The 27,345-nt window shown below is 46.6% G+C and overlaps 1 protein-coding gene across 3 annotated transcripts; it reads right to left on the reverse strand.

Annotated features, from left to right (window-relative positions):
- Positions 1 to 16,691: 16,691 nt before the first annotated feature.
- Positions 16,692 to 24,017, reverse strand: Fcrlb (Fc receptor-like B). Of its 3 annotated transcripts, none has more exons than XM_087581375.1 (7): positions 23,908 to 24,017; positions 23,241 to 23,300; positions 22,952 to 22,972; positions 22,353 to 22,607; positions 19,258 to 19,524; positions 18,468 to 18,746; positions 16,692 to 18,315 (listed from the first exon to the last, which is right to left on the reverse strand). In XM_087581375.1, exons 2-7 carry the CDS (start codon positions 23,269 to 23,271, stop codon positions 17,888 to 17,890), a joined length of 1,281 nt encoding a protein of 426 aa, XP_087437501.1. In that variant the 5' UTR covers positions 23,272 to 23,300; positions 23,908 to 24,017; the 3' UTR covers positions 16,692 to 17,887. The 3 variants fall into 3 exon arrangements, with proteins under 3 accessions (XP_087437501.1, XP_087437502.1, NP_001178860.1); XM_087581376.1 differs by having other exon boundaries at positions 23,777 to 24,017; NM_001191931.1 differs by lacking the exon at positions 23,908 to 24,017 and having other exon boundaries at positions 17,757 to 18,315; positions 23,241 to 23,271.
- Between the last annotated feature and the right edge of the window lie 3,328 nt (positions 24,018 to 27,345).

A 27,345-nucleotide genomic window follows, 5' to 3' on the forward strand; every position in this document is an offset into this window, starting at 1 on the left:
GAAAGGTAAATAGAATAATAGATAGTTATGCTGGATTGAGGGGCGGCTAGAACAGAAGGATCCAATGGGAAAGGGAAGAGAAAAGCAGGGACAGACAGCTAAAATTAAGGGGGGGGGCATGAAAACCTAATATGGTAGAGCTTCCTAAAATAAACATATATGAAGGCAATCTAAATGAAATGTCCAAATAATGGGGGAGACAGACTCTCCAACTGGACATCTCTTGTCACCAAATGAAGCTTCCAGTGTCAGGATTGGTCGACATCTAATTGAGTTGTTGGTCAATGGAGTCTCATGGAACCCACCCTCACCCCCACCCCAAACCCACTCAAACTGTTGCCAAGACCTTAGGCTGCTCTCCACCAACTGATGGCAAGACCCCAATCCTGAAGACAACACCTACATAACTCACTAGACATGGAGAAGCTGAACTTCTTCCTTCAGAGAGCCTTCACCCACATATACGAGTGTCTTTGGTGCAGGAAGGTACTCCACACGCTACCAAAGGAGAAATCTGAACACCAGCCCAGCCTCAAACCCTTTGATCTACAATGGTGTCCTGCCTGCAAGATACGCTAGTGCAATGGTGGCAGGAACCAGCCAGTATCTGATCTGATTTAAAACCCACTACACGAGATAGAACCCATACTGAACTTTGCTTGGGTACCAAGAACCATGATCCTAGATCGCTGTACTGGTTTGAATATGCTTAGCCCATGGGAAGTGACACTATTAGGAGCTGTGGCCTTGTTGGAGGAAGTGCGTCACTGTGGAGGTGGGCTTTGAGAGCCCCTAGTGTTCAAGCTCTGCCCATGCAGAAGAGTCGCTCCTTCAGGATGCCTGTGAAGAATAGCTGCTGCTCCTCTAGGTTCCTCCAGCACGTCTGCCTGGAAGCTGCCGTGCTTCCAACATGATAACGGACTGAACCTCTGAAACTGTAAGCCAGCCCCCAATTAAATGTTTGCCTTTATATTGTAAGGCTCAAAGTGAGTCTTCACTTCCCCTCAAGTGAGACAGGAGAACAGAGTTAGATGCAAACACAAGAGGTTTATTTTTTTGTCGTGTTGGGGTCGACCTTCAATCAGCCCCTCATGGCCAGTGACTAGAAGGTGACCCCGAATGGCTATAACAAGCAGTTTTCATACTTTTTAGGGGTACAAGTGAAAAGTAGTTTTAAGGTTGCCCCACTAGACGAAAGTTTAGAGCAGAAGAAAGAAACTGGTCAGGCCTTGGAACTGCAATTACACCAGCCGGTTCAGCAACTCTCTCACAGGAACTAGCTGACCATAAAGTTAAATTAAAATCTTAAAGAACTCGGGTTGGGGATTTAGCTCAGCGGTAGAGCGCTTGCCTAGGAAGCGCAAGGCCCTGGGTTCGGTCCCCAGCTCCGAAAAAAAAGAAAAGAAAAAAAAAAAAAAAAAAAGAACAATCTTGAGAAACAGGAAGCTTCTCCCAGGAACTGGCGGACCATAAAGTTAAAAAATCTTGAGAAACAGGAAGCTTCTCCTTGTGATTTTTCACTGCATTCTCAACATTTTTCAATGACGCCCTCCCTACCCCCTTGGGTTGTGGTTTCTTCCTTTAAATACCTCTTCTCCCAGCCACTCTGGGTCAAACTCCTCTGTCTCTGTGTAGGATACAAGTCTCGACCCTAGTGCACTGGTTCCTATCAATAAATCTCGTGTTTTTACAGCAAGAACAGTCTTACGTGAGTTCTTGGGGGGTCGCATCATACCGAGACTTGAGTGAGGGTCTCCCTGCTTCGGGGATCTTTCACAGGTTACATCAGCAAGGTTATAGTTTAAATTTATTGGCTAAGCATATTGACCTTTGAATCCATTGGCTAGCAAGCATATGACATGCATTCGAACTCTATCTGGGATCAGAGGGTCAGGTGACTATCAGTCAGTACATCCTGTGGTTTTTCAAGAATGTCCCTGCTCCTCCTGAGAACTTCAGGTGGAGAATGGAACTTGGCCTAGCCTTACCCAAGTCAGGAAGCTGGTACTTGGCCTAATCTTGTCCTGAGGCAGTGGGTGTAAGGCTGGCGAAAGCCCCTAGGTTCCTTCACATGAACCCCATAACTTTCTACCAGGCCAATTCTCTTAATAGCTCTTATACTTCAGTAAGAACTAGGGTCCTTCAATATGAGTTGCCTTAGTCATGGTATCTCTTTACAGCAATAAAACCCTAACTAAGACAATAGCCCAGGGACCTAAGGTAAAACAAAATACTTGAGAGAGAGAGAGAGAGAGAGAGAGAGAGAGAGAGAGAGAGAGAGAGAGAGACATAATGACATTCTGCTATACTCATACATCAGTGCCTTGTCCAGTCATCCTCAGAGACGCTTCCTCCTGCAGCAGATGGGAACAAATACAGAGACCCACAAGCTAGACATTATGCAGAGAGTGAGAGACCTCAGAACACTCAGCCCTAAGTAGGATGTCTTCATCAAATCCCTTCCCTCAGGGCTCCAGGACCCTGCAGAAAAGGAGGCAGGAAGAATGTAAGAACTAGAGGGGATTTAGGACAGCAAGAAAAAGTCCTTCTAAAGATGGCAGGATCGACGCACATATGAACTCACAGGAACCCAGGCAGTGTGCACAGGCATGCACAGGTCTGCACCAGATAGGATCCTAGAGCTGAAAAGAGAAGTGGAAACATGCCCATCCCTTACCCAGAAGAGGTCTCAAACTGATAACTGTCAGCTCCAAAAGAAACTCTACTTCCCTAAATTCCAAAAGGAGGAAGGGACAAAAGACTAGCTGTGGTGCCGATTAGCATACCAAAGGGCATGCTGGCCTCCAGGCTCCCCACAGGTACCTGTCACACATTCCAGAGTCTGTGTAAGCATCCTAACCCTTCTCACCTCCTCCCCAACCCTAAACATCCCCAACTCAAGGGCTTTCCTTTCCCTAGCTGCTCTTTCTCCTTATAACCTTGCTCTTTTGGTCCCTCTCCCTTTCCCTCTCCCTCTCCCTCTCCCTCTCCCTCTCCCTCTTCCCTCTCCCCCTTCCCTCTCCTCTCCTCTCCCTCTCCGTCTGTCCCACTCCTTCCCTTCTTTTTGCTCTCCTCCGTGTTATCACGTTCCGCTCCATCCCTTCAACCCCACCTCCATACAACTCACACCACCAGTGTCTTTACTGTGCCCCCTCACATGCGCCTTAAGTTACTCTAAGGAGTGAAGGGAAAAATGTATGCTTTCAGCTCGGTGTGGTGCCACACCTGCAATCCTAGCACTTGGAGGCAGGAGGATCAGAAGTTCAAGATTCGAGGGAGGACATGAATAGATAGATATTCCTCCAAAGAAAATACACTGAAGGCAGTAAAAGCCGAGGAAGATGCTCAGCATTGCTAGTCACTAGGAGAGCCACCCACCGTGCCAAGACAGGATCCCATGCATGAGATCAGCTACCATAAAAGACATAAATAATGAGGGCGTGAAGAAACTGGACTCTTCTGCTGTTGGGAGCAGCCTCAAGATGGTGGAAGCAGCCTTCATGTTAAAAAGCAATTGTATTTTAGTCTTAGGTTAGATCAAAAGCAATAGCCTTAGGTGAGGTGAAAGCAGCCATACCTAAGCCTGCACCTGCAGTTCTGCTTGAATTCAATAGATAGAATAAATCTGGTTGTCAGGTCGCTTAGCACTGGTGGTCAGGTCACTAAGCAACCCACCCTAATGTTCCCCCTGCTGGCCAATTTACCCAGCCAATATCCTGGTCATTGAGCCAGGCCCATTCTTTGGCGGTTACCTAACCCCTCCCCACATCTTGCTTCTACCAGTATATCTTCTGCCTGAGAAAAATGAAAATCTGTCAATTTGATTAGACTTGTTGACTTGCCGTCCGTTCTTTGCATCTCTTGTCCCCCATTCTCTCCTGGGTGGACCCCAGACCCTGGTTGACTGCCCTGCAGGTCGGGCATTGTGCATTGCTGCAGGCAGTGTAAAATGAGAAGCCTCTGTGGGAAATGGAACAAAATTAAAAATGAAATTGGAATCCAGTGCAGAATTGAAGATAGAGCCCCAAAGAAATGTACGGTTGATGTCCATACGCAGGTGAGGGCTGGCCCAAGTTAAGGCGAGGCCTGTGATTGGACAGTGAGAAAGGGGGCGGGGACAGAGTTTTGGTAAAAGGGAGAGAGAGGAAAAAAGAGAGAATCAAGATGGAGGCAGAGAAGGACGACCCATCCGTGTGGCCGTAAGTGACCACAGGTAATTATGAATATTTCTTAAGGGATGGATTTCTATAGGTCAATTTATCTTATCTAGGTAGGCGGAATATATCATTATCAGTTGGTTGTGAGTTTATTGTATGGATGTATTGTGGGTTAAGAATTTAACATATAAATCTGATGGCAAAATTACAAGCATCCAGAGCTTTGATTTTACCGGGTTGCTGGGAGTTGATATTATAACCATTAGGGGGTGGATGTTGGGAACATATACAGAGCAGAGACCTGCGAGAGCTGCAAGAGGGTAGCTGCTGCTGGGACGGGGGGTTGGGGTGCGTGTGACACGATTGCTGGGAATGTGAGTAGTCTCCAGTAAGAGAGCTGAGAGATACGCAGTCTCCATATGAAACTGGCATGGTGGCAACAACCCACCTTGGGAACTAAATGCATGGAGAGATTGCTGCTGGGCTCTAAGAGTAGCTTTCAGCAGTATGAGATGGGATGGAGCTTAGTGGGTGAGATGCTCTACTGATTGAGGTGAAGATACCCGGAGATGCCATGTGGCCTAATGGTGAGGGCCAGCGAGGGTCTGAAACAAGAAATACTTGAATGCTCACGTTATTTAAATCATTCACAATTGACAAGAAATAGAAGCAATGGCCACTAGCAAATGAATGGATAATTCAACAGGCAGACAGACAGACAGACAGTCACATGTACACAATTACTCTGATATAGAAAAGGGGAAACCCTGGCATATATTAGACTGCAGTGAGCACTAAAATCATTACTTTGCTGAAAAGGACAATTGGAACAAGCCAGTCCCAATGAGTCTGATGGTGCAAGCCGGCAATCCTTAACCCAGGAAGCTGAGGCAGCAGGATCACAGTGAATTTGAGCCAATCTGGGTAAGAGAGAGCGTGAGAGTCGAGGCTGGGAGAAAATTGGGAGTTGTTAATTGAATGCTATAGAGAGAATTTCAGATTTACAAAATGAGAATGCTCTAAAAATCTGAGCTTTACACTTAAAAGTCATCGAAAGAGAATGTTTTCTATTATATGGGTTTTAAAAATATTTATGTATGTGTACATGTGTATGTGCAAGTTCGTGTGTGTGTGTGTGTGTGTGTGTGTGTGTGTGTGCACTCGTGCGCGCGCGCACAAGTGTGTTCTCACAGAAAAGGGAGTCAGTTTCCCTACAGCTGGGGTTGCAGGCCATGGTGAGCTGCCTAATGTGGGTGCTAGGAACCAAATTTGGGGATTCTAGAAGAGCAAAAACCAATCAACACTGAGCCATCTTTCCAGACCGTGTGTAGGTTTTTAAAGTAACTTTTTTTAAAAGTGGTAATTGTTTTAGCTAGGGAGCATGTTTAGTATTTTCTAGTTTGTTCAGACATGATTACAGGGCCTCTCTGTCTCCCCCCACCCTATTTGTTTAAGACAGTTTCATAAGGCTGTTCTCTGGTCTCCAACTCACTATGTTGAAGTCAATGACATGGCATTCAGATGTCTGTCACTACATCCAGCTGAAAGCATAATTTCTTTTCTCAACTCCTTAAATAACTGTAAGTCATTTGTGAGGGGGCACAGTAAAAACACTGGTGATGTGACTGCCCTGTCATATAGTGAAGGGGAAGGACATGTTGTGCACAAGAGAGAGAAAATATCCAGCAACTGAAAGAGAAGAGAAGATAGCAGGGGACAAGAGAATAGTGCAGAGACAGACAGACAGACAGACAGACAGACAGACAGACAGTCAGTCAGACAGAGTCAAGGACAGAGAGAGAGAGAGAGAGAGAGAGAGAGAGAGAGAGAGAGAGAATTATGAGTCTAACTGGGGACAAGGTACAAAGAGCAGAAATGAGAGAAAGGCCAGGATGCTAGCTGGACCTTGTGGGTAGGAACTGAGGGATCCTGGAGTCCAGCATGGGCTTTGATATGCAACCACATCTGTCCCTTCTGACAGAGGTAAGGGAAATGACTCCTTTTGGCAGACAGGAACCAGCTTGCCAAGTTCCTGAGGGATACTGACTTTTATCTGCCCACCAGAAACCTCCTAGAGTCCAGTTTGATTCATTTCTGGATATTTGGACTGCTTGTGCGACCTAACATAAGGTCCTTCAAGAATGGAGATAGGATACAAATTTAGGTTGAATTCCCACAGAGCATGGACTTCTTGAAGCTGATTTTAATAGTGTCGCTCTTTGTACATTTGGACACTAGATGGCGCCATTTGCCTTTATACAAGACCACTTTTCTGCAAGTTGGATGTGATAGCTATTTTTTTAAATCTTACTGTATTTAATTTTGTTATACAGTTTTCAAATGAATGAAAACCTACCCACTAGTTAAAGGTTAATAACAGAACTGCTTGAAGAGAAAAAAATCAGCTTTCTCTAATGGAGTGACACTGGATATATCAACCACTCCAGGATTGGTCTCATGTTGACCAACCAATAATGGATTCCAGGTTTCTTGTGTACGTTTTATTTAGTCACTGACTGGGGGGTCTTTTGTTTTGCTTGGGGAGGGTAATCTTGTTTTCTTGGTTGGGGGTGGTATTGGTTTTTTTTCTTTTTAAGAAAGAATTTAAAGTTGGGTGGGTAGGGAGGGGGACAGAATCTGGAAGGACTTAGGGGAGGGGAAGAATATGATCAAAATAATTTAAATATCAAAGCTGTTTTAAATAATAAAGACTATAAAAAGGAATCATTCTTATTCTCTATCATAGATAGGTAATTAAAAGGTGTATCTGAAAATGACATCCTAATAATAATGTTCCAACATACGATGGGTACTCATGTTAAGTAATGGTGCAGAGCTGAACCAAAGCTTCTCTTTTATCCAACTTTAACAATGACTTTGGTCCAATATTCTCTCGTTAAAATGCTAGATAATGTCAGGTGGTGGTGGCGTAGGGCGTTAACTCTAGCATTCAGGAGGCAGAGGCAGGCAGATCTCTTGAGTTCAAGGCCAGCCTGGTCTAAGAAGTGAGTCCCAGGACAGCCAAGGCTACACAGAGAAACTCTGTCTCAGAAAACCAAAAGAGAAAACAGTGCTAAATAACACCTGCCCCACCCCCACCTGCCACCTCCCCAAAAAAGAAGCTAAGGGCTAAGGGAAGGGAAGACACTCTTGGAACTTACACACACACACACACACACACACACACACACACACACACACACACACGCGCGCGCGCGCGCGCGCGCGCGCGCGCGCACACACACACGTGCAAAACAAAGCCACTATGTATCTGTTCATTGCAACATTGTTAAACCATCAATGTTGATGATATTTTTCTCTCCCTTCCTCCCCTCTGTCTCCTTTCCTTCGTTTGTTTTGAGACAGAGTCTTGCTCAGGTCTACACCAGCTGTCTGGAAACTAACAGGCTGTGTTAAACTGCGATCAAACTGATCTCCGAGTCATGATCCTTCTGCCTCAGCCTCCCAAACGCTAGGGTTACAGGGATGGAGACGCTGCAGCCAGCTGTTGATGAGCACTGAACAACAATCTTGCCAAGAGATCGAGTCATCCAGTGTGAGGTGGCTTGAATATTTCGAAAGTGCCATTTTACCCAGTGTGGCCAGTCACGCGAACATACATCACCCAACACGCCCACATTTTGGTTGTTTCTTTAAATAAATAATAAAAAAGGCTTCATTTTCATCTTTAACAGTAAGTACTAACTTGCTGCAAATGTGCCTCTCTGCTGAGCAATTAGCAAAGAAATTTCCCCTCTTTTGTCCCTACACCTCTCCATCACAGACTGAAGTTCCTCTTTCTATTTTCAGCAAATTGTTGGTGCTCTGATGTCGAGTTCGGTACCAGTAAATGTCAAGTTCTGCTATTTTGTTCTGTTCTGTTCTGTTCTTTCTTTCTTTCTTTCCTTATCGCTTTGTGTTTTTTATGTGTTTGCTTTTTGTTTTTGTTTTGACAACATGGCTTATTCTGTAACCTCAAAACCCACTATGTAGCCTATGCTGGCCTCTCACTTGTGGTAGTCCTCCTGCCTGAGACTTCCCAAGTGCTAGGAATCCAGGTGTGAGCCACCATATCTGTAATTATGTCCCTAGTGGGACTTTTGATCCAGGACAGGGGCTGGAGAGATGGCTCGAGAGTTCTCAGTGTTTACTGCTTTTCCGGAGGACTGGAGTTCAGTGTACAGCGTCCACACTGGGTGGCCAGTAATTGCCTGTCCTTCAACTCCACGGCATCTGATCCCCTCTTCTAACATCTTCAGGCACCTACACAGATGTAGCACACACTCACATAAACACATAAACACATACACACATAAGTAAAAATGAACCATTATAAAAAAAAAAAGACCTAGAACAGCCATAAAGATACACATGAGATATACTCTAAAGGTGGAAGACAGGCACCTGGGAACTGGTGGGCTCAGATTTAGCATTGCCTTGGATGAGTGTGGTTTGAAGCTGGTGGAAACCTCAGTCTTGGATCTTGGACTGTCTGCCCTGCTATCTACCAATATGTGATTGAATGCTCGTAAAAAGGCACTAGGCTTTTCTAACTCTCCGTTCCTCCTGAGTAAGTATGTCTTGATCACAGGATTGCAATAAGGTTTACCTCACCCATCCACGTCATTTTAGTGAGGGAAAGAAATTCCAGGTTACACTAGACAGCAGGTCTCCAGGCCAGGAGTGGCTGGGAGAAAGGACAGCCAGAGACTTAGTAATGAGGCTCTTGAATGAGGAATCACTATAGCAAAGCAAACCAAACATTCAGAGGTCACGAGACGGGTACGTGGATCTACACCTATCCTGCTGCAACCACACCTGGAGTTCACCTATTAATTCAAACTCTGACCGTATCGTGTTCCTGTAATCTCAGCATAACAGGCATATCACAATCTCAAGGTAAGACTTGACCTCACACATAGCAAGATGTGTCTCAAGCAATTTCTTTAGGGGTTTTTTGGTTCTTGGTTTTTTCAGAGAGGCATATCAATCTTTTCCTTGAGGTCTAATCATTGTCAGTATTTTAAGGAAATATTTGAGCTCCCCAGAACCTGAGGGCCGAAAGTGACGGACGGGAGTCGAACGCCCCACTGTATAGAAACAGCTTGGACGTTTGACCAAATCTTCCAACTCTTTCCATCACTACCCAACATTTGCAAATAGCACAGGGTGTTGCCGTCCTTCTGGGAAGTACTGAGGCAGAAATTTGTCAGTGACCCTTAGGTCATGCTCTCGCTTCCTGTTTTAGCTCCAGAAGAAACTGGTAAACAGCACGAGATGAACTGAACGGGACAAGGGACACCACAGATATTTTCTGTTCCACATCTTGGTTTGCCGAATGTGGTTTGCATAGCCACTCTTCCCCAGTCTTCCCCCAGACAAACAGAAAGCAGGGGACTGGCTGTGGTCCTTCTTTCCCGCTGCCATGTGCCCTTCCATTTGATTCTGTCATCTATTGCTTGAGTGATTTAAGCGAAACCAGATAAGCCTTGTGCACTTCAGGGTCCTTATCAAAACCAACCAAAGAAGAAAACCAAGACGATCTACGCCTATACTCCCAGTCTCTGAGGATTTTAAATGATAAAACCCAGGAAGTCTATCAACTATGGGTCCATCCTCTACTTGGTTCCAAGCCCTTTTCTATTTCATTCTTCATAAACTGCTAGGAGAATTTCAAACTAAATATATTCCTCTTGGTCCTCTGAGTGTGACCAAGCCAAGACATAGGACCAGCCTAGTGCCCATTGGTAGGTGAGTGAGTGAACAAAGGTAAGATATGCACACAGTGGAGTTGTAGTCAGTTACAGGAAAAGTAAAGTTATGTCATTTTCAGGAAAGTAAATAGAAACGGATTTAAGCTAGACCAGATCATTGTGTTAAGAAAAGAAGCTAGTCACTGAAAGACATGTCACATATTCCCCTCATATACAGAATTTAGATTAAATATATACATATTTACACATGTAAATTATACACATACTATGTAATATATATGCATATACATATATACATACACAGACACAAATGCACACACATATATATATATATATGGCATGAGAGCACAGAGAGGTCTATGTGTGGGGATGAAAGGTCCAAAGGGAGACGGAGGGGGAACAAGAGAAGGCAGTGAGAAGAAAGAAATGTTCCATGTTTTCTCTCGTGTGCATGGGAATGTATATATGCACTCATACACGCAGTTACAGTTTAAACATGAAGTGTCTGTGTTTGAGCACTTGACTCCCAGCTGCTGTGCTGGTTTTGAAGGTTGTGGAGTCTTTAGGACGTAGACTCTGGATGGTGGCAGTGGGTCAGTAGAGAGTGAGTCTTGAAGGTTATACGGATCTCTGGTTCTGGCCTGAGTTCTGCTTCCTGGTGCAGTTGCCAAGTGAGAGCCTATGACATTCACTGCTGCCTCTGTGGCTTCGGCCACCCAGCACCAGCACAATGGTCTCTACTCTCAGGAACCCTGAGTGACAGCACCACTGGTCCTGTGGGCTGTGGTGATGCAAGCCTGTAATGGCTTTGGAAGCAAAGGCGAATACATCTGTGTAAATTTGAGGCCAGCCTGGGCTACATAACAAGTTCTAGACTAGCCAGGGCTACATAGTGAAACCCTGTCTCAGGAAACGAAATTCTTCCTCTCTTAAGTCACTCTGCCAGATATTTTGTTTCAGCAATGGAAAAAAAGTATACATATATGCATACATCTATGTGCATATATGTACACTTATGTGTACAGATACATATATGTATACACACACCCATCATGGAAGCAGAAGAGGGACTGTTCAGAGAGAGTCACAGGGAGGGGAAAGATGTCAAGGGAGAATGATGGGCTATGAATTTAAGCAAAGTACAATGATAAACATATATGAAGATGTTATAATAAAATCCAGTATTTTGCCCAGGTATGGTGGCACATGCCATTAGTCCCAGCATTCTGGAGGCAAAGGCAGGTATATCTCTGAAAGTTGGAGGCCAACCTGGTCTACAAAGTGAGTTTCAGGACAGCCAGGGCTGTTACATAGAGAAACCCTGTCTAAAAGGAACAAGCCATTGTTTTGTAGTCTGGTTAACAAAGTAACGAAAAGAGCAGTGTCCACTAGGTGGCAGCATCCGCCTATCAGCTTGCTAAGATTGCTTTTTTGCCTTAACTGCCTGATTTTGGTGGGTTTTTGTTGTTGTTGTTTTGTTTTAAGTTTCCCGATATGCAAAATAGAGAAATGCTCACACACTGGGCACTTCCATATATATACAGGTATTATTTTGTGTTAATCTGTTTTGTTTTTTTGGTTTTTTTTTGTTTTTTTGTTTTTTTGTTTTTTTTTTTTTTTTTTTTTTTTGATGCATATATGTCTCTGTGAGGGCATCAGAAGCCCTGGAACTGGAGTTACAGACTGGTGTAAGCTGCTTTGTGGGTGCTGAACAGGAGGGGGTGGTCTTGTGGAAGACCCAGTGCTCTTAACTGCTGAGCCATCTCTCCAGCCCCTCCCTGTGCTTTTCAACAGATCTGTGGACAAGGGCAAGAGAGAATTATGAGCTGCATAATAGAACTCTGAGGTTGGTTGGTAATTCACTAAGCAATTGTATCTGAAAGGCAAGATGTGGCTCAGTGGTAATCAACCAATGACTTCTTTGTGAAACAGAGTCCCACTCAAATGTCTTTTCTTTGGAGAGAAGAGGTGTCTCAGGATAGCTTTGGCTCTGTATAGTGAATTCTAGGCTACCAAGGACTAGAGCGGGACCTTATGCAACGGTTTGAATGAGAACATCCCCCAGATGTCCAGCAGGTGACGCTGTTACCGAGTTTATCCTCGTTGGAGGAAGGGCCTCGCTGGAAGCAGGTTTTGACCTCCATAGATTCCCGCCATCTCTATTTCACTTTCTACTTGGTGTTTGAGGTTCAAAATTTGAGAGCTCAGCTTGCTGCTGTAGTTGCCATGTCCGCTGCCTGCTGCCATTTTGGCCCAGCCATCTTCTATCAGAACTCTTTTATTAGCTACCTTGGCTGTGGTGCTTTCTCATTGCAACAGAAAAGTCACAATATACCTTGCCTTGGAAAAAAAGGAAGAGGAGGAAGGGAGGGAGGGAGGAAGGGAGGGAGAAAAAGGAATCTCTTTTTAAAAAGGCTAAAAGTGCACGCCAAATTGTTAAATGCACTTATGTCCATAATTACCAAGGCAGTCGGTGGGAAAGTGGTAATGAAAAGTAGAATTAAACTTTTTTCCTACATGACATGAGTTTTTAAAATAAAGATTCTATTAGGTAATAAGATATTTTTTTAAAATGCTGGGGGACTGGAGAGATGCCTTAACACTGAAGAGCACTGACTGCTCTTTCAGTCAGCTCAATTCCCAACAACCACCACATACATGGTGGCTCACAACCATCTGTAATGGGATCCGATGCCCTCTTCTGGTGTGTCTGAAGACAGCGACAGTGTGCTCATATATAATGAATAGATAAATCTTTTAAAAAAATAAAAATAAAAACTATAATCACAGCCAGACAAGATGGCACATGCCTTGAGTAATCCCAGGACTCAGGAGGCAGAGCCTGAGACCAGCCTGCTGTATAGTGAATTCTAGGCCAGCCAAAGTGGCATAGTGAGATCCTATCGTAAAAAAACAAACAAATAAAGTGAATGACTTGTATGTTGAAAGAACAATTCATGGTATGATTAAGGCCTTTTGCCTTTTATAACCCACTTTATAATCCAGTTTATTTCTCTTTTCACATGGCCTTCCTCAAAGCATGGCCCCAGGCCTCAGTATCACGGGCATCGAAGAGCTTCTCACACATGCAGACTCGGCCTCTACCCAGACCCACTGAATCCCAACCTCTCTTTATAGAAGAGTCCGGAGAGACACATGCGTAAGGCCTGAGAAGATCAATGGTGTCTCTGCTTCTGTCAGTAACGGACAGCCCTGCAATGTGCTTAGACCACCGTCACAGTTTCAGTCATAAATTAGAATCCCCGGTCAACAGACATCTCACCCTTATTCACCCCAACCCCACACGTCGCCACCTTTCCTCCTTCTGTTTGCATCTGTTTCTATTTCCTTTGCTTCTCCCCTTCCCCCAAGGAGGGAGGGAGGTAAAGGACAGAGTTGGTAAATAGCAGGATTCTGGGATTCTGTTTGGATGGGTGGGAATTCCGCTTCCTCAAGAGAGCCTGCCCCTAAGAGGAGTGGATCACCTACTCAGGTGATTCCCTGTGAACCTTCTCCCCATTTTAACTGGTCAAATAAAGACTAGAGGCTGTTGACTGGGCAGTGGAAGGGAGAGGTGGGACTGGAGATTTTAGAGGGAGAGAGAGAGGAAGAGGAGGTGGGAGGAAGATGGAGCAGAACCATGTGGCCTGGAGGAGCTGAAAGTACCAAGGGATATCACAGCTGGGGAATAGAGCAGTGCAGTGGTGAATCCGCCCAACCTAGGGTGCAGCTTCTAAATATTGTAACTGGCTTGTGTGTTCTTTGCACGGGCTTGTAGGGGTTGGAGATTTACCACAACAGTTCCTACGGACACTTTTGTGGGCGTTTTGTCAACTTTTACTTCTGGTAAATATTCTTAAGGACCTAAGGAGGATGCATCTCTCTTCCAGATGTTCGTTTGCACATCTTCCCTCAGCCTCTAAGAATCAAGATGTAAGTCCAAGGTTTTAGTGCCCTTTCTGCCTGCCCTGAGGACCTACTGCATATAGAATCAAGACATATTTTCTCTCTGCAGTCATCACAGAGTTCCAGGATGTTGTAGAGAAAATACCATGTGTCTGTATGGATTTGGCACCTGTCGGTAATTAATTTAATGGCCTATGGCTTAAGCAGGAAATAGGAGGTGGGACATCCAGTAGTCAGAAAGGATTCTGGGAGAGTGCTAGGTGAGAGAGATTCTCCTGGGAAGATGTGAGAAGACAGACACTGTCCCTGAGCACAGCCACATGGCAGAATGTATATTGGAATACATGGGTTATTTTAAGTTATGGTCTAGTCAGAGAAGAACCTAGCTATAAGGTCAAGGTATTTGTAAATATATTTTGAGTCTGGGAGCATGGGGCTGGGGAGAAAAGGCCACCCAACTTCAACATTCTGTGGTGTGGCTGATCCCCAAAGAGGTATTTCGATCCTAAAGTCACTTACTTTAGCTTCCTTGAGCCTAAATCAGATTCAGTCTCTGTTGCAACTCCCTTCACATTTCAGACCTGTCTGCTGACTCCATAGTTCCTTTTTCATCAGGCTCCCAAGAGGAAGCAGCCCATCTCCTCTACTTCCTGTACGTGAGGAAGAGTTGTGGCCAAAACAAAACAAAAATCTCTTCACAAATCTTCTCTCCTTCCACATCCCCACCCCCACCCCCACTCTGTATCCTTGTGATTTCAACCATTTCCTTTGGAGATTCTGCAAACGATGAGTTAGCTACAGTGCAATATCGCTGTTTACATCCCGTCACAAGTGGAGTTGCTTAATTGTAAAAACTAAAAATAGATCTCTGGTCTCAGGCTCTTTTTGCCTCAGACTCACCTCATCTGATAAACTGTGGCCAGTTGTGGCTGTCATATTCTCTGTATAACGTAGACCAACTGGGGTGTTCAGGAAAGACTGGGTGGAGAAGAGATTCACAACTCCTAATAAGGGGGAAAAATAAGAAAGAAAAGAAAAGGAAAACCTTTCTTTAAGGGAACCCAGTCATGAGCCTAAGTGCTGCTATATCTGGGGTTTTTCTTTGAAACTGTCCTTGTGGTTTCCCTGTTCCTCTGAGCCCTTCGGAAGGTTGGAGAACCAGTCATTGTCTTAACGGACTATTCCGTTGTCTTAACCTATTCTCTCTCTTTGGGTCATCCCCCTCCCAACCTTGTTTCAAATTCCAGAAACAGAGAAGGCCTGTAGACAAGTCTTTATGATAAGAACTGACATAGGTAATAAGCAGGCTTGGTGGTGTATGCTTGTAATCTCAGCACTGAGGAGGCAGGGACGAGAGGACCAAGGAGTTGGAGGGAATTTCTGAGCACCATACTGTGTACCCAGCCCATTGGGTTCCAAAGAGAAATACTCTCTCAAACCAAACAGAAACAAAGTATACGTGTGTGCGTGTGTGCGTGTGTGTGTGTGTGTGTGTGTGTGTGTGTGTGTGTGTGTGTGTGTTTGTGTGTCCCTTAGGGGCATTAAGACATTCACTTCAGCACAATTTAAAATAGCAATAGTTTAGAAACAGTCTTACCAGTCCACCTATAGGAACTGACAGAAGTTGTCTCTCTAGAAAGTGATTTATACCGTCCTGTATAACAATGTGCTGGGAAAAGAGCAGAGGTGAGCACAGCTGAGGGTAGGTCAATGCTTCAAGTTTGTACTTTAACCTAGAGGATTGTTTAAATTCTCACAACAACAGAAATGTAGAGTGTGGTGTGGAATAATGGATCTCTGTAAAGGTGGGAAACACTCAGCAAGGACAGAAACAAGTAAGGCTGAGATGTGACAGAATCCTTTTTGTCATCTAACTGGACACATTTAGGGTCCATGCCTACTACTGTCTGATTTGTAAAGTGGTAGATTTAGAGTATGAGGCCCGAATTTAAGATGCAGAACTGATCAGAGGACCAGAGAGAAAGCAGCTTCTGCCCTAGGTATCAGCAGCAATCTATCATCTCTATGTTTTGGGAATGGGCTCCAAGATGCCCCGGGGTAGCTGGCCTTTTCTTGGAATGTGTGCTAGAATGGAAACAGAAGTTGGATTTCCTTGGTGCAGGATCTTCTGAGAGATCCTAACAGACACTAGAAGGGCAATCTTTGTCTTTCCCTCCCATGTGAAACTTCGGGGAGAGACTCAGAGGCCACGTCTTGAACATGGCATACAGTTTCCCTCTTCCACACAGGGTAAGTTGGGCTGTGATTAAGTTTTGCCAAAATAGTTCTCCATCCTCTTTACTGCCTGCCTCTATCACTGACTCTGAATGGAGGCGGATGGTAAGAGGGGAAAATGAGTGTTGAGGATGCCAACATAGTGTACTGAAGGGAAGGCTGGCATGCCTCTGAGCTACTCATTTAATCTGTTGTGGTGGTGATTTTTTCTTTCTTTCTTCCTTTCTTTCTTTCTTCCTTCCTTTCTTTCTTTCTTTCTTCCTTTCTTTCTTCCTTCCCTTCTTCTTCTTCTTCTTCTTCTTCTTCTTCTTCTTCTTCTTCTTCTTCTTCTTCTTCTTCTTCTTCTTCTTCTTCTCCTTCTCCTTCTCCTTCTCCTTCTCCTTCTCCTTCTCCTTCTCCTTCTCCTTCTCCTTCTCCTTCTCCTTCTTCTTCTTCTTCTTCTTCTTCTTCTTCTTCTTCTTCTTCTTCTTCTTCCTCTCTCTCTCTCTCTCTCTCTCTCCCTTTCTTGTTTGGTTTGGTTTGGTTTGAGACACAGTCTCACTGTGTAGACTAGGCTGGGCTTGAACTCAGAGATCTGCCTACCTCTACCTCCCTGGGATGTAAGGCATGTACCCCCATGCCCAGAACATTACAAATTATATATCGTTGTCTTCAACATCATCACTGCCGTCATCCGTCGTTATTATTATTATTATTTTTATTATTATTGAATGGAATGACATGGATATTTTGATTATTAGGTATCTTGGCACTGATGGTAGCTGCTTCCTATCTAGATCAGGGATGGCAAACAACTTAGGGGAACAAAGTCAGAAGGGAAAAAGAGCCCGGACACTGGGAAGTCTGCCCCGGAGGAGACTGCATTAGAGTTGGGAATTGGAACCTCAAGGACACCGTAGATCAGGTAACTAACCTGGTGATCTGGATGTCCCTCCTCAGAATTAGTTAAGTGTTCTCTGACCTCCACAAGGGAAGTGGGTACTCTTGGGCAAGCACACACCCACACACACATACACTAAATAATAATCAATGAAACTGTAAGAGCATGTCAGTTGTGGTTAATTGCTCAGAGGGAAACGGGAACTCACACGTTACCGAATATTTAACTACCAAGCAGATTGAAGAATGGAAGGACAGAGCTGCTACTGGTTCTCAACCTTTACTGTGAGGAGGTTGAGACAGAGTAAGGTTAGTTCCTCTAAGGTTTGTATGGCAGTTTCTCAGCTGCTCCGGAGTGGCTCTCTCTGGTCACATAAGGATAAAGGGTGCCTTTGGGGTGAGTCTGGCACAGGATCTGACCCTTAAAGTCAGAAGGGAGAAGCCCACGCTAGAATCTTTCCTACAATTGGAATCATACTCGGGATATTTGAAGATATAAACTCATTAGTTAATAGGATTTTGAGAGTCGTTTTAATATAAGATAGTAAATTCATTGCGAATAACGACAACGTGATCCAAAAATGTTCTAAAGTGCTCACTAACCTCAATGAATTCAATTACCAAAGGAAAAAAAAAAGTCACTTACACTAGACTAGTAAACAACAGCTGTCTACTTCTGGATTATAGAAGGAGGAGCACACAGGCAAAGTATGCTCGCACTTACAAACTATTGTACAAGGTCAGACTCGCCACTCTAATAAAGTGGAAGTCCACAGCAACACACTTCAGGGTTGTTTCTTCAAAACAAAACAAAACAAAACAAAAAAACCAAAAAAACAAACAAACAAACAAACAAACAAACAAAAAAAAACCCAGCAAACCAGCCAAAAACACAGCAACGCAAGGGGACACTAACGGCCTCGGCTCAGATTTGCACACAAGCTAGATAGCGCAGGGAAGGACGGGTAGAAACCACCCTGGAGAGAAGACACTAGCCTAGCTGTCCTCTTGGCTCTCCACGACTGTGGTCTCTGGGGTTATGGGGTTCACAGTAAGAGAATTGGGTGTCTCAGGGGTCTCTGTAAGCTCGCGGAGGGCCTGTGGGTCCTTTAATCCCAGGACCACGCGGCTGAGAAGGCCTTTGAGCAGCTGCATCTCGCGAAGCAGAAGGTCCACTTTGGGCTGTAGAGCTTCGCGCGACAGATCCGTGGACGTGGGCAGAGGCACGCAGGCATGTGGCCCGGCGGTGGGGACGTGGCCCGCGGGGAACTGCAGCCCTGTAAACGTGCTGTTTGGGACGGAAGTGACTGATGGGACAGATCTCGACACTGGGGTCTTCCGGAAGGAAAGTGGTTTGTCCCCGGGCGCCAAGGCTGCAGCCTGTGGGGCTGGTGCGGTGGTGGACGCCAGATCCAGGACAGATCCTGCAAGGCAACAAGCCTGGTCACCCGTGACTGAGCCACGCGGGGTGGGAGCTAACAGGAGGTGGAGGACGGAAATGGGGAGGCGGGAAGACTGCGGGAGGACCCACGGGATGCAGCGGCCAGGGTACTCGCTATGCTGAACTGTCACTCACCCCTTCCCGGGAGCTGCAGCCAGGGGCTGCGTTTCCGGACACTCCGGGTGGTGGTGGCAGCCTCACACCAATAGGATTCGAGCTCCTCGACCTCGGGCTCGGGGACTGTGTACTCGGCGCCCCAGTCGAAGCGGCGCACAGGCCGGCTGTACTTGTAGAAGGCGAACTGCAGCGGCGTGTCCCGCTTCTGCGGGTGCAGGCGCGTCTCGCAGCGCAGCACCACGCGGCCCCGCGCCTCCTGCGGGCTCAGAGTTCTCAGCACCGGCGTCTGGAACAGCTCTGCGGGGAGGGTGGCCCCGAGGCCATGGTGCTCGTAGGGTCCGCACGAGGAACGGTACCCCACCAGGACCAACCTGTCCACCGCCCCGGATCCCTCTTTCCCTTATCCGGAGAGGGCTCCTCCCTGCCCCGGTGAACAAGAAGGGATAGAAGGAAAAAGAGAAGAAGTGGGTCAGGGAGACTGAGGCCTCGTGGAGGCTGGGGATGCGGGGGAGGTTGGGAATGAAGGAAGGCGGAGTCCTGACAGGTGCTACAAGTTACATCATAGCTATCAATAAGTTGGCATTCTCTAGATTTGAAGGGGACAGCTACGGTTCCCCTTCATAGTGACGTAGCACGCCCTTCAGACGGGGCAAGAACTCCTCGCTCCTAAGTGGGATCCCTAGCTAGAACAAGAAACTTGGATGCGCGTCATAGGGAAGGGACACCTACAGAGCAGCCTCAGAACTCAATCTCCCCTTTTCCCTTCTGATTCCAGCCCTAGAATTTCCCCGTGATCTTCTCCCCCCACCTTGCACGGTCACGGCCACCTTGGAGGAGAACATGGGCGCACTTTCCACTGGGATGCGCATGGTGCCTGAGCACTGGTAGTGACCGCTGTCACTGGCTCGCGCCTGCAACACCGTGTAGTTGGTGCTGGAATGGAAATATCTCACAGCCTGGCCATCGTGGTAGTAGTGAAGCTTGTAGACGACTTTGTCGTACCAGCCACGGCATCGCATCACCAGGGGTTCTCCCTCGAACACGGCAGCATACGGCACTTGCAGAATTAGCCAGTCTGCAACGGACCCCACAGACAGTATTTACTCTTCAGAAGATCCGTCTCTGCCGGGCATGATGGCGCATGCTTTTAATCCCAGCAGTTGGGAAGCAGAGGCAGGAGGATCCTTGTGAGTTCGAGGCCAGGCTGGTCTACAAAGCAAGTTCAAAGGCAGTCAGAGCGGTAAAACAGAGGAATTGTCTCAATAAAACTAACCCAACCCAACCCAACCCAAGAAATGCCATCTCTTCAGGTTTCCCTCCCTCCCCTGTCCACCTCCTGCAATCCCTGTTGCTGTTTTTACTCCCCTGGCCACCAAAACTTTTCCTATCTTCTGGTCTGAGGACTAGCACCTGGGATCCTGACTGAACAGGAGGAAAAAAAATGGTACCTTTGAGGCAAAGATGCCTCAGACTTGGATCCTGCCCCAAAGATTCCACCCATAGACACCCTCCCCACACACAGTATGACTCCAAGGTCTTCCTGACAGTCCCTGATAACCTCTTCCCTGACCCAATTCTTTTAAACTTGCCCGAACTTTTCATTCAACACAAGTGTGTGCCCAACCACACTGAACTGCTCAGGAAAAAAAAAAAAAAAAAAGGTTCTGTATAGAGTCCAGGCCCTTGTGAAAGCCATTTTCTCAACCCAAAAGACCCTGCTTCTCAGCTTAAATTCAGGCCTACTTGTCCTGCATGCTTGGGTTTAGGCCTTATCTCCTGAAGGAAAGTTCTTTGAGAGCAGCCTGAATGTATGACTACCATCATCATCACTACCACCACCACCACCATCATCATCGCCATCATCATTGCAGCTGACACTAGTCTTAGTACATCCTAGACACCATTTTAGGTATCATAAAACCTTAAATTGTTTATTTATTTACTCATTCATTCATTCGGAATTAGGTGTGTATGCATGTCTAGGCGTGTCCTCGTGAGTGCATCAGAGGAGGCCAGAAGAGGGTGCCGCATCCTCCGAACCTGGAGTCACGGCTTGATGTGGGTGCTGGGAACTCAACTCCAGTCCTCTCCAAGAGCATGGTTCATTCTTAACCACTGAGCTATCTCTCCAGCCCCCATTTTAGATCTTATATCCTAAAAATAAAAAAGGATTCCTCTGGCCAGGAATGCTGGTGCGTGCCTGTAACCCCAGCTCTTGGAAAGCTGGAGCAGGCAGGTTGAAGATCAAGGCGTGCCTGGGCTGCATAGGAGGAGACCCGGTCTCCAAGAACCTTTGCAAAGCATAGTCGCAGTTTCTGTGCCACCGTCTGTCGGCCATGGCCATCCCTGCTCCCACTTTAATGACCTCCAACAGGAAACCTCTAGAAGTGTAAAATGATAATTGCAACATTGCCTGGAGTTCTCTAAATGCTTAATAAAAATGGCCATCTGCCCAGATAGGATCATTAATCCTCCATAGGAATCAGCTAATCCTGTGCTTTAATGGGTGCGTCATTACTACGATTCCTAGCCTCCCTTTATTTATTTATATATTTTTTGATTTGGTGGTGGTTTTGTTTGTTTATTTAACACAGGCTGTTATTCACTGTGCATCCCTGCCTGGGCTGCAGATTTGCACTCATCCTCCTGCCTCTGCTTCCTGGGTGTTGGGATGGCAGGCACGCACCATCGCACCCAGTGTTCTCATCCCTATTTTGAAACCCTTCAAATATTTGAGAGAGTTGTTTCTTGATCAACCCCTAGGTGCTCTAGGACCCCTATGTGCCAACAGTAAGTCTTATTAAGTTCTTTGTTCAATCACCCCGCCTGCCTGCCTGCCTGCCTGCCTGCGTGCCTTCCTTCCTTCCTTCCTTCCTTCCTTCCTTCCTTCCTTCCTTCCTCCCTTCCTTCCTCCCTTCCTTCCTCCTCCTCTTCCCCTGCCCCATCTCTCTCTCTTATTTCATTCTTATAAAAAAGACTTTTGAGAGAGGGTACAGCCATCCTTCCTCTCTTCCTCGTGCGCTGCTGCCTCTGGCAGCCCCTCTTGCCATGGAGACTTGCACCGACATCTTGACACACCATCTCTCCATTTCTTGTTCTCCTCCCTTGGGCTCCTACCTAGTGGCATGAAACATACCCCATTCTCAATCCCTTTTTTTACATTCACATAGACATTAAAAATTAGAATCCTGGCTGGACCTGATGGAGCACAACTTAAATCTTAGCCTTGGAAGGGAGAGGCAGGTAGATCTCTGTGAGTTCTAGGCTATGAAGTGAGACTCTGTCTCAAAAAAAAAAAATTAAGAGAAACAATAAAAAACCAAAACAAACAAACAAACAAACAAACAAAAAGGATGCTGTTTGGATGTTATGGTGTGTGCCTTTTACCTCAGAATTTAAGAGGTAGATACAAAGACATCTTTGTAGTTCAAGGCCAACCTAGTCTACATAGTGAGTTTCCAGGCCAGCCAGGGATCCTGGAGAGAGAGAGAGAGAGAGAGAGAGAGAGAGAGAGAGAGAGAGAGAGAGAGAGAGAGAGAGAGAGACAGAGACAGAGACAGACAGAGACAGAGACAGAGAGACAGAGAGGAGAGAGACAGAGGCAGATAGACAGAGAAAGAGAGAGGGAGAAAAGAAAACTTAGGATTCTAGATTCCAGTAGTGTGGAAAGAATGCAGTATTTTTGACTTTCTGAAACTGGGTCATAATATTAATTTGCTTCATGCTCCATCAGGAAGGGGGGGGTGCTTTTGTAGGAAATCTTTACTTCAGACTTCTACCTACTCCAAAGATGCAAGGTGGTACTGTGTGGCCTTTTTTTTTTTTTTTTTTTTTTTTTTTTTTTTTTTTTTTGTCCCTTGGGAATAGCCTGGTGTCTACCCTGCCAGCAGGGCCAGCACTCACCATTAGACACAGAGAGGTGGATGGGATCACTGACTGGTGCTCCTCGTGTCTGACATCGGTACACCCCTGGTGCTTGCACCTCAATGCTCTTCTTGTGGGAAGGCAGAAGGACATGGCCCAAGTACCAGAGAGTGCTAATGGGCCGGAGTTCCAACAGCAGAGGGTGGTACCCATCACATCTCAGGGTTACTCGCTCCCCCTTGAAGATGGTGGTCCAAGGTGGGTGTAGAGACAGTACGGGCTTCTCCAGAGTAGCTGGGGATGTGGGGGAGGGGACCGTGTGAGGAAGTAAAGTAAGATGACATGCCCGCCCAAAAGTAAAGGCCCAGGATTGCGATTGTTGGAAAACACCAATGTCTGGGTCCCAGCCCACAGAGGAACAGACCCTGGCAATGAGGGAGACCACAGACACGGGGCTCCAAACAAGGAGTCTATTAATCATACGCCGTTTATGACCGTGTCTAAGCTCAAGAACACTTAGTCATCAAGATTGAGCAAGATCGGGGGAGGGGGAGAATACCATCTTAGAACAGCCAGGAACTGGGGCGTCTACGCTCTCGGAACTCATCAAAGCTTGGATGAGAGATGTTAAAGCTTACCAGCTTTCCCACTGCCTGGAACTGCAAAGCAAAAAGGAAGGAAGAAGGTGAGGGAGGTCCTCTGTGCCGGGAAAGACTCTCGGTCCCGGGAAAGCCTGAGTAGTCTCAGAGCCCGTTTTCCTATGTCCATACTAAGTTAACCCAGCTTTGGGAAAGTTAGCCCATTTCGTCATTCCAAGGCAGACAGAGAACCGTGTGAAACCTGAGGCTCTCTTATCCCACATACCCTGCCTTGTTTTATGCTCCCCCGTCCCCAAATCCTGCCAATGCTCCCTCATTACTAACTCACCCAGAAGCAGGAGGACGGTAAGTGTCCACATGATGAATCTGCCTGCAGGCTTTGTAGACGCTGGAGGAGGGGCAGAATGAAGAAAGGCAGTAGCTGAGGGTGAGAACTAGGAGACACTGTTGCTTCTTCTGTCCAGTCCCACGTCCTCAAGATGGTGGAACACAGAGACCCGGATGCCACCTGACTGTGTTACTCACCTACCCCAAATGTCAGGCACTGCTGTCCTATCTACCGCCTCTGTAGCTATGTCTCAGCCCAGCCTTGACTTCTATAGAGAGACCCTATAGAGCTGTGCCTTCTACAGCTCACAAGAGCCACATAGATCCCCAACAGGTGCCACTGACATCCCATCCCGACTCCATCCTTGCCCCCCACAGCCAGTCCCACTGATGCTCTAGCCCATCTTCTTTCTGCTTAATCCCTGACGACAGGTATTCTTGGTGCAAGGCCTAGAGAGGTCATTGTGTGTTCCTTGAAGCAGACCTCACATCCTCCCACAAATTGGTGGACAGAAAGGTGTGGTTCATCCACCCTACCATGCTCCTGTTGACTTGTTGTTCCTCAAGTCAAAAACAGAAATGTCAAGTATTTTCCTCTCCTCCCTTCCTTGAATCTGAAACACTTCTTCCCCCCACCCCCTGCCCACAGTGATCTCACGCTGTGGCACCTCCACTCGCTTGCTTTTTCTTCTTTCCTTCCGCCAGACCCTACTACCCTTCCCCAGCCACGTCCTTGTCCCCAGGGCTCGTGACTGTATGAGCCCCTCCGAGGCTTCTCAAACCCGACCTCTCTGCTCCGCCCCTCCTGCACTCGGAGCCATGTGACCACACCTGAGCAATGGAGAGCCTGAATTTCAGGTAAATGTTTCATGAAGTTTCCAACCTGATAGGATGTCTCCCTGAGCTCCACCCTGTCTGCGCTGGTGGCTCTTTAGAACCAGGACGCCTGCTTTCCTTGGAACTCTAGCAGGAAGGAGATCAGTGACCAGATACGGTCAGTTCTCCGAGATCGCAATCCTCCAGCTTTGCTGATGCACCACGTTTTCCTCTGAGAATTCCCTCATATTTCATTTTCCCTGTTAAAATACAAATGCCTCTGAGGAAAATATGACCAGCCTTTTAAAGTATGCTGACCTTTTTGGATCTTGCTTTGGGAGCATGGCTTGATGGAGTGAAGGGAGGGAGAGGGGGACGGAGAGAGAGCGAGTTATGAGGTAGGTCTGAAAAGTAGGAAAGTATCCGATAAGGTGAGCAAGAGTGGGGGAGGGAGGGAACCGGATAGAGCAGAGATGAATGCCCCATTTAGGCGACACTCCTATGCTTCCCTCCAGCCCTGCCTGCCTCCTCATCTTGGGACCAGTGTGGGATTCCTCACAACCACCATAACCTGTCCCCATGATCCGATGTCTGCACAGCCCGCTTCCTCTACAGTCAAAGTTCGCAGAGTCTACACAAGCAGACTATTTTGGCTTCTCATAAGTCAGGAGAAAGATCTCAGTCCCTTTACTGGATTCCAGAAGAGACCTGACCGCATTAAAAATTCACGAGCTGTGTAGTCTTTCTTGAACGTATAGGAATCGGCCTCAGAGCTCATTAGCCACACAGATAATGCTTGGAATTAGGCCTGAAAAGCATCCTACCCCACACCTGCTCATTCCACACTTTCCTCTGAATTTTTCCCAAGTGGCCTTTTTCTCTACACAGGACCCTTCCCTAGGACTTTAATTCTTCGCTCCTTTGCACACTGCCGACGCCTTTAGTGTGCAGACAAGTCTGGAGATTATCTAGGTTACTTAAGGTTTTGTTTTTCCTTCTTAAGGGTGTGCTGTCCTGCGTAGCCTAGTCTCAAACTCTAGAGTGGGCTAAGGTGTTTCTCTTCTCCTTAGCCCTCTACATGCTGGGACAACAGGCACGCATCACCACAGTGGGTTTGAGTCATTCTTTGAAATCTGTGCCAACAGTACGCCCTGGCAAGATGTGAGGGCATTTGATAAGGACTGTGGTAAGAGGAGTGTTCTCAGGGACAGCGTGGGACAATGAGACTAGTCCACTTACAGCGAGCGCACCAGCATGTGGCAGGTCCTCGTCAATGCGGCACAGACAGGGACAATTACATCATTCCTCACAGGGGGCCTCCGGGGAGGGATTATCACTAGTTGTGTTTTACACGTGAGGAAACCGAGGTCACAGAAACACCAGGGATGCTCGAGGAGGAGCCTCACTCCAAGTCTGTTCTCAAGCCCATTGCTCATTAGGGATTCATGACGCTGCTGCTCAGGAAGACTCTTCGTAAGTCTCCTCTATTATTTCCTTATTTTCCTATTATCCATACCATCGCTCTTCTCCCGTACACATTAGCACCCACCATATATAATGTTTAATGTATGTTCCTCTCTCTATACGTGCATGTGTGTATTTATTCTATTTTTCTGTGTGAATGTGTGTATTGTCTACATGTATGGCTGTGTACCATGCTCATGCCTAGCACTTGCAGAGGCTAAAAGTGGGTATCAGATCCCTTGGAACTCGAGTTACAGGTGGTTGTGAGCCACCATGTGGGTGCTGGGAATTGAACCTAGGTCCCCTGGAAGAGCAGCCAGTGCTCTTAACCACTGAACCATCTCTCCATCTCCTATGGGTTCAACCTTTAAAAATAAATTGGCACATAGTTCTTATGTCTTCTACCCTCAGATCCTTCCTGGAAATCTCCTCACAGACCCACCCAGAAGCAGGGTAGTTGATTCGAGATCCAATCAAGTTGACAGTCAAGACCAATCATCACATCCTTGAAGATGCTAAGCTTTACTACCATCAGTGTGATCTTACTCCTTTGTTTCTTCTATATTCTGGTATATCTAAAATCATGTATACATCTGCAAATTACTTCAGGCTACAGCATTCAGAATAAATAGCACAATGAGAGGCCACGGTGGGAACTCAACTCTACGTAACTCAGGATGACGTGAGTATTCTTCAGTCAGGAAGGACAGAACAACACGGTGTGCTAAGTCATCAGCCAGCGGTTACATTAAGCCTAATTAGTCAGCTAGCGAGCTCTGGACAATAGCAATCCAAGCACAGAGCAAAGGAGTGACTATGGTTAAAGCTGTAGGAAAGTAAGTGGGGGATCCACAGCTCTAGGTCCTACAGATATTAGCATCACTAAAGGGAAGCCAAACAAAATGCACTGAGGTAACAGAAGATGCTGTAGGGAGAAATTTCTCCCAGTGCCTGAAGAAAAGGGACCCAAAAGAGAGTTCCTCAGGACCCTGCTGGAAAAGGATCACACAGGGTTGAGTTGTCCACTGCAAACGTCTTAAAAGGAAGCCTGGCTACCTTCCAGCTGTCAGCAGAGTCTTGGTGTTGTCTACATGGTGCTGGTTTTGCAGGCATGCCGTTACAGGCTTGCACTGAGTTTCCATAGACAGGTCTGTGAAGCAAGGCAATTCATGCGTACCACGCACGGTCAGACTCCGCACACAGCCCCGAGAAGAGTATTGTAATGAAGACTTCGTAGTTGGAGATAAATCAGGAAAGAAAAGCTGCAAACACCAAGTGGAGTGGGACACGCACGCTGGGGACATAGGGGCAGGGCTGCCCAAGCCATCTGAGGCTCACATCACGACTCTATATGCCCTGGATGCTGGACCCAGAGTGCGGTGGTTTAAATGAGATGTTCCCCGCTCAGTCTGGGCATCTGAACAATGGGTCCCCAGTTAGCGATTGTTTGGGGGAGGCTTAGGAGGTGTGGCCTTGATAGAGGAAGTACGTCACAGGGGCAGGCTTTGCGGCTCAAAAGAATCCTGACAGTTTGAGCTCATGGTCTCTGTTTCCTGTGTGAGTTCTCAGCTCTTTCTACCACGATGCTTGGCGCATGTTGCCATGTTTCCCTGCCTCGGTAATGGCAAGCTCAAACTCCCCTAGAACCATAAGCCCAAACCAACTCTTCCTTCTTGCTTTAGAGTTTTATTGCTGGGAAGAGACATGACCAGAGCAACATTTAATTGGGGCGGGCTTATGGTTTCAAAGGTTTAGTCCATTATCATCAGGGTAGGAGACATGGCAGTGTCTGGCTGGCACAGTGCTGGAGAAGGAGCTGGAAGTTC

This window comes from Rattus norvegicus, chromosome 13 (assembly GCF_021556685.1).
Source record: "Rattus norvegicus strain SHRSP/BbbUtx chromosome 13, alternate assembly SHRSP_T2T, whole genome shotgun sequence".
Taxonomy (NCBI): domain Eukaryota; kingdom Metazoa; phylum Chordata; class Mammalia; order Rodentia; family Muridae; genus Rattus; species Rattus norvegicus.

Bases quoted from the DNA above. Each gene is read 5' to 3' on its own strand.
- Fcrlb (XM_087581375.1), bottom strand. From the start codon at position 23,271: ATGTGGACACTTACCGTCCTCCTGCTTCTGG. The intron at 18,747-19,257 runs GTGGGGGGAGAA...CCCTCCCCGCAG, and splicing joins GGTGGCCGTGACCGTGCAAG to AGCTGTTCCAGACGCCGGTG. The intron at 18,316-18,467 runs GTGAGTGACAGT...GTTGCCTTGCAG, and splicing joins GCTGCAGCTCCCGGGAAGGG to GATCTGTCCTGGATCTGGCG.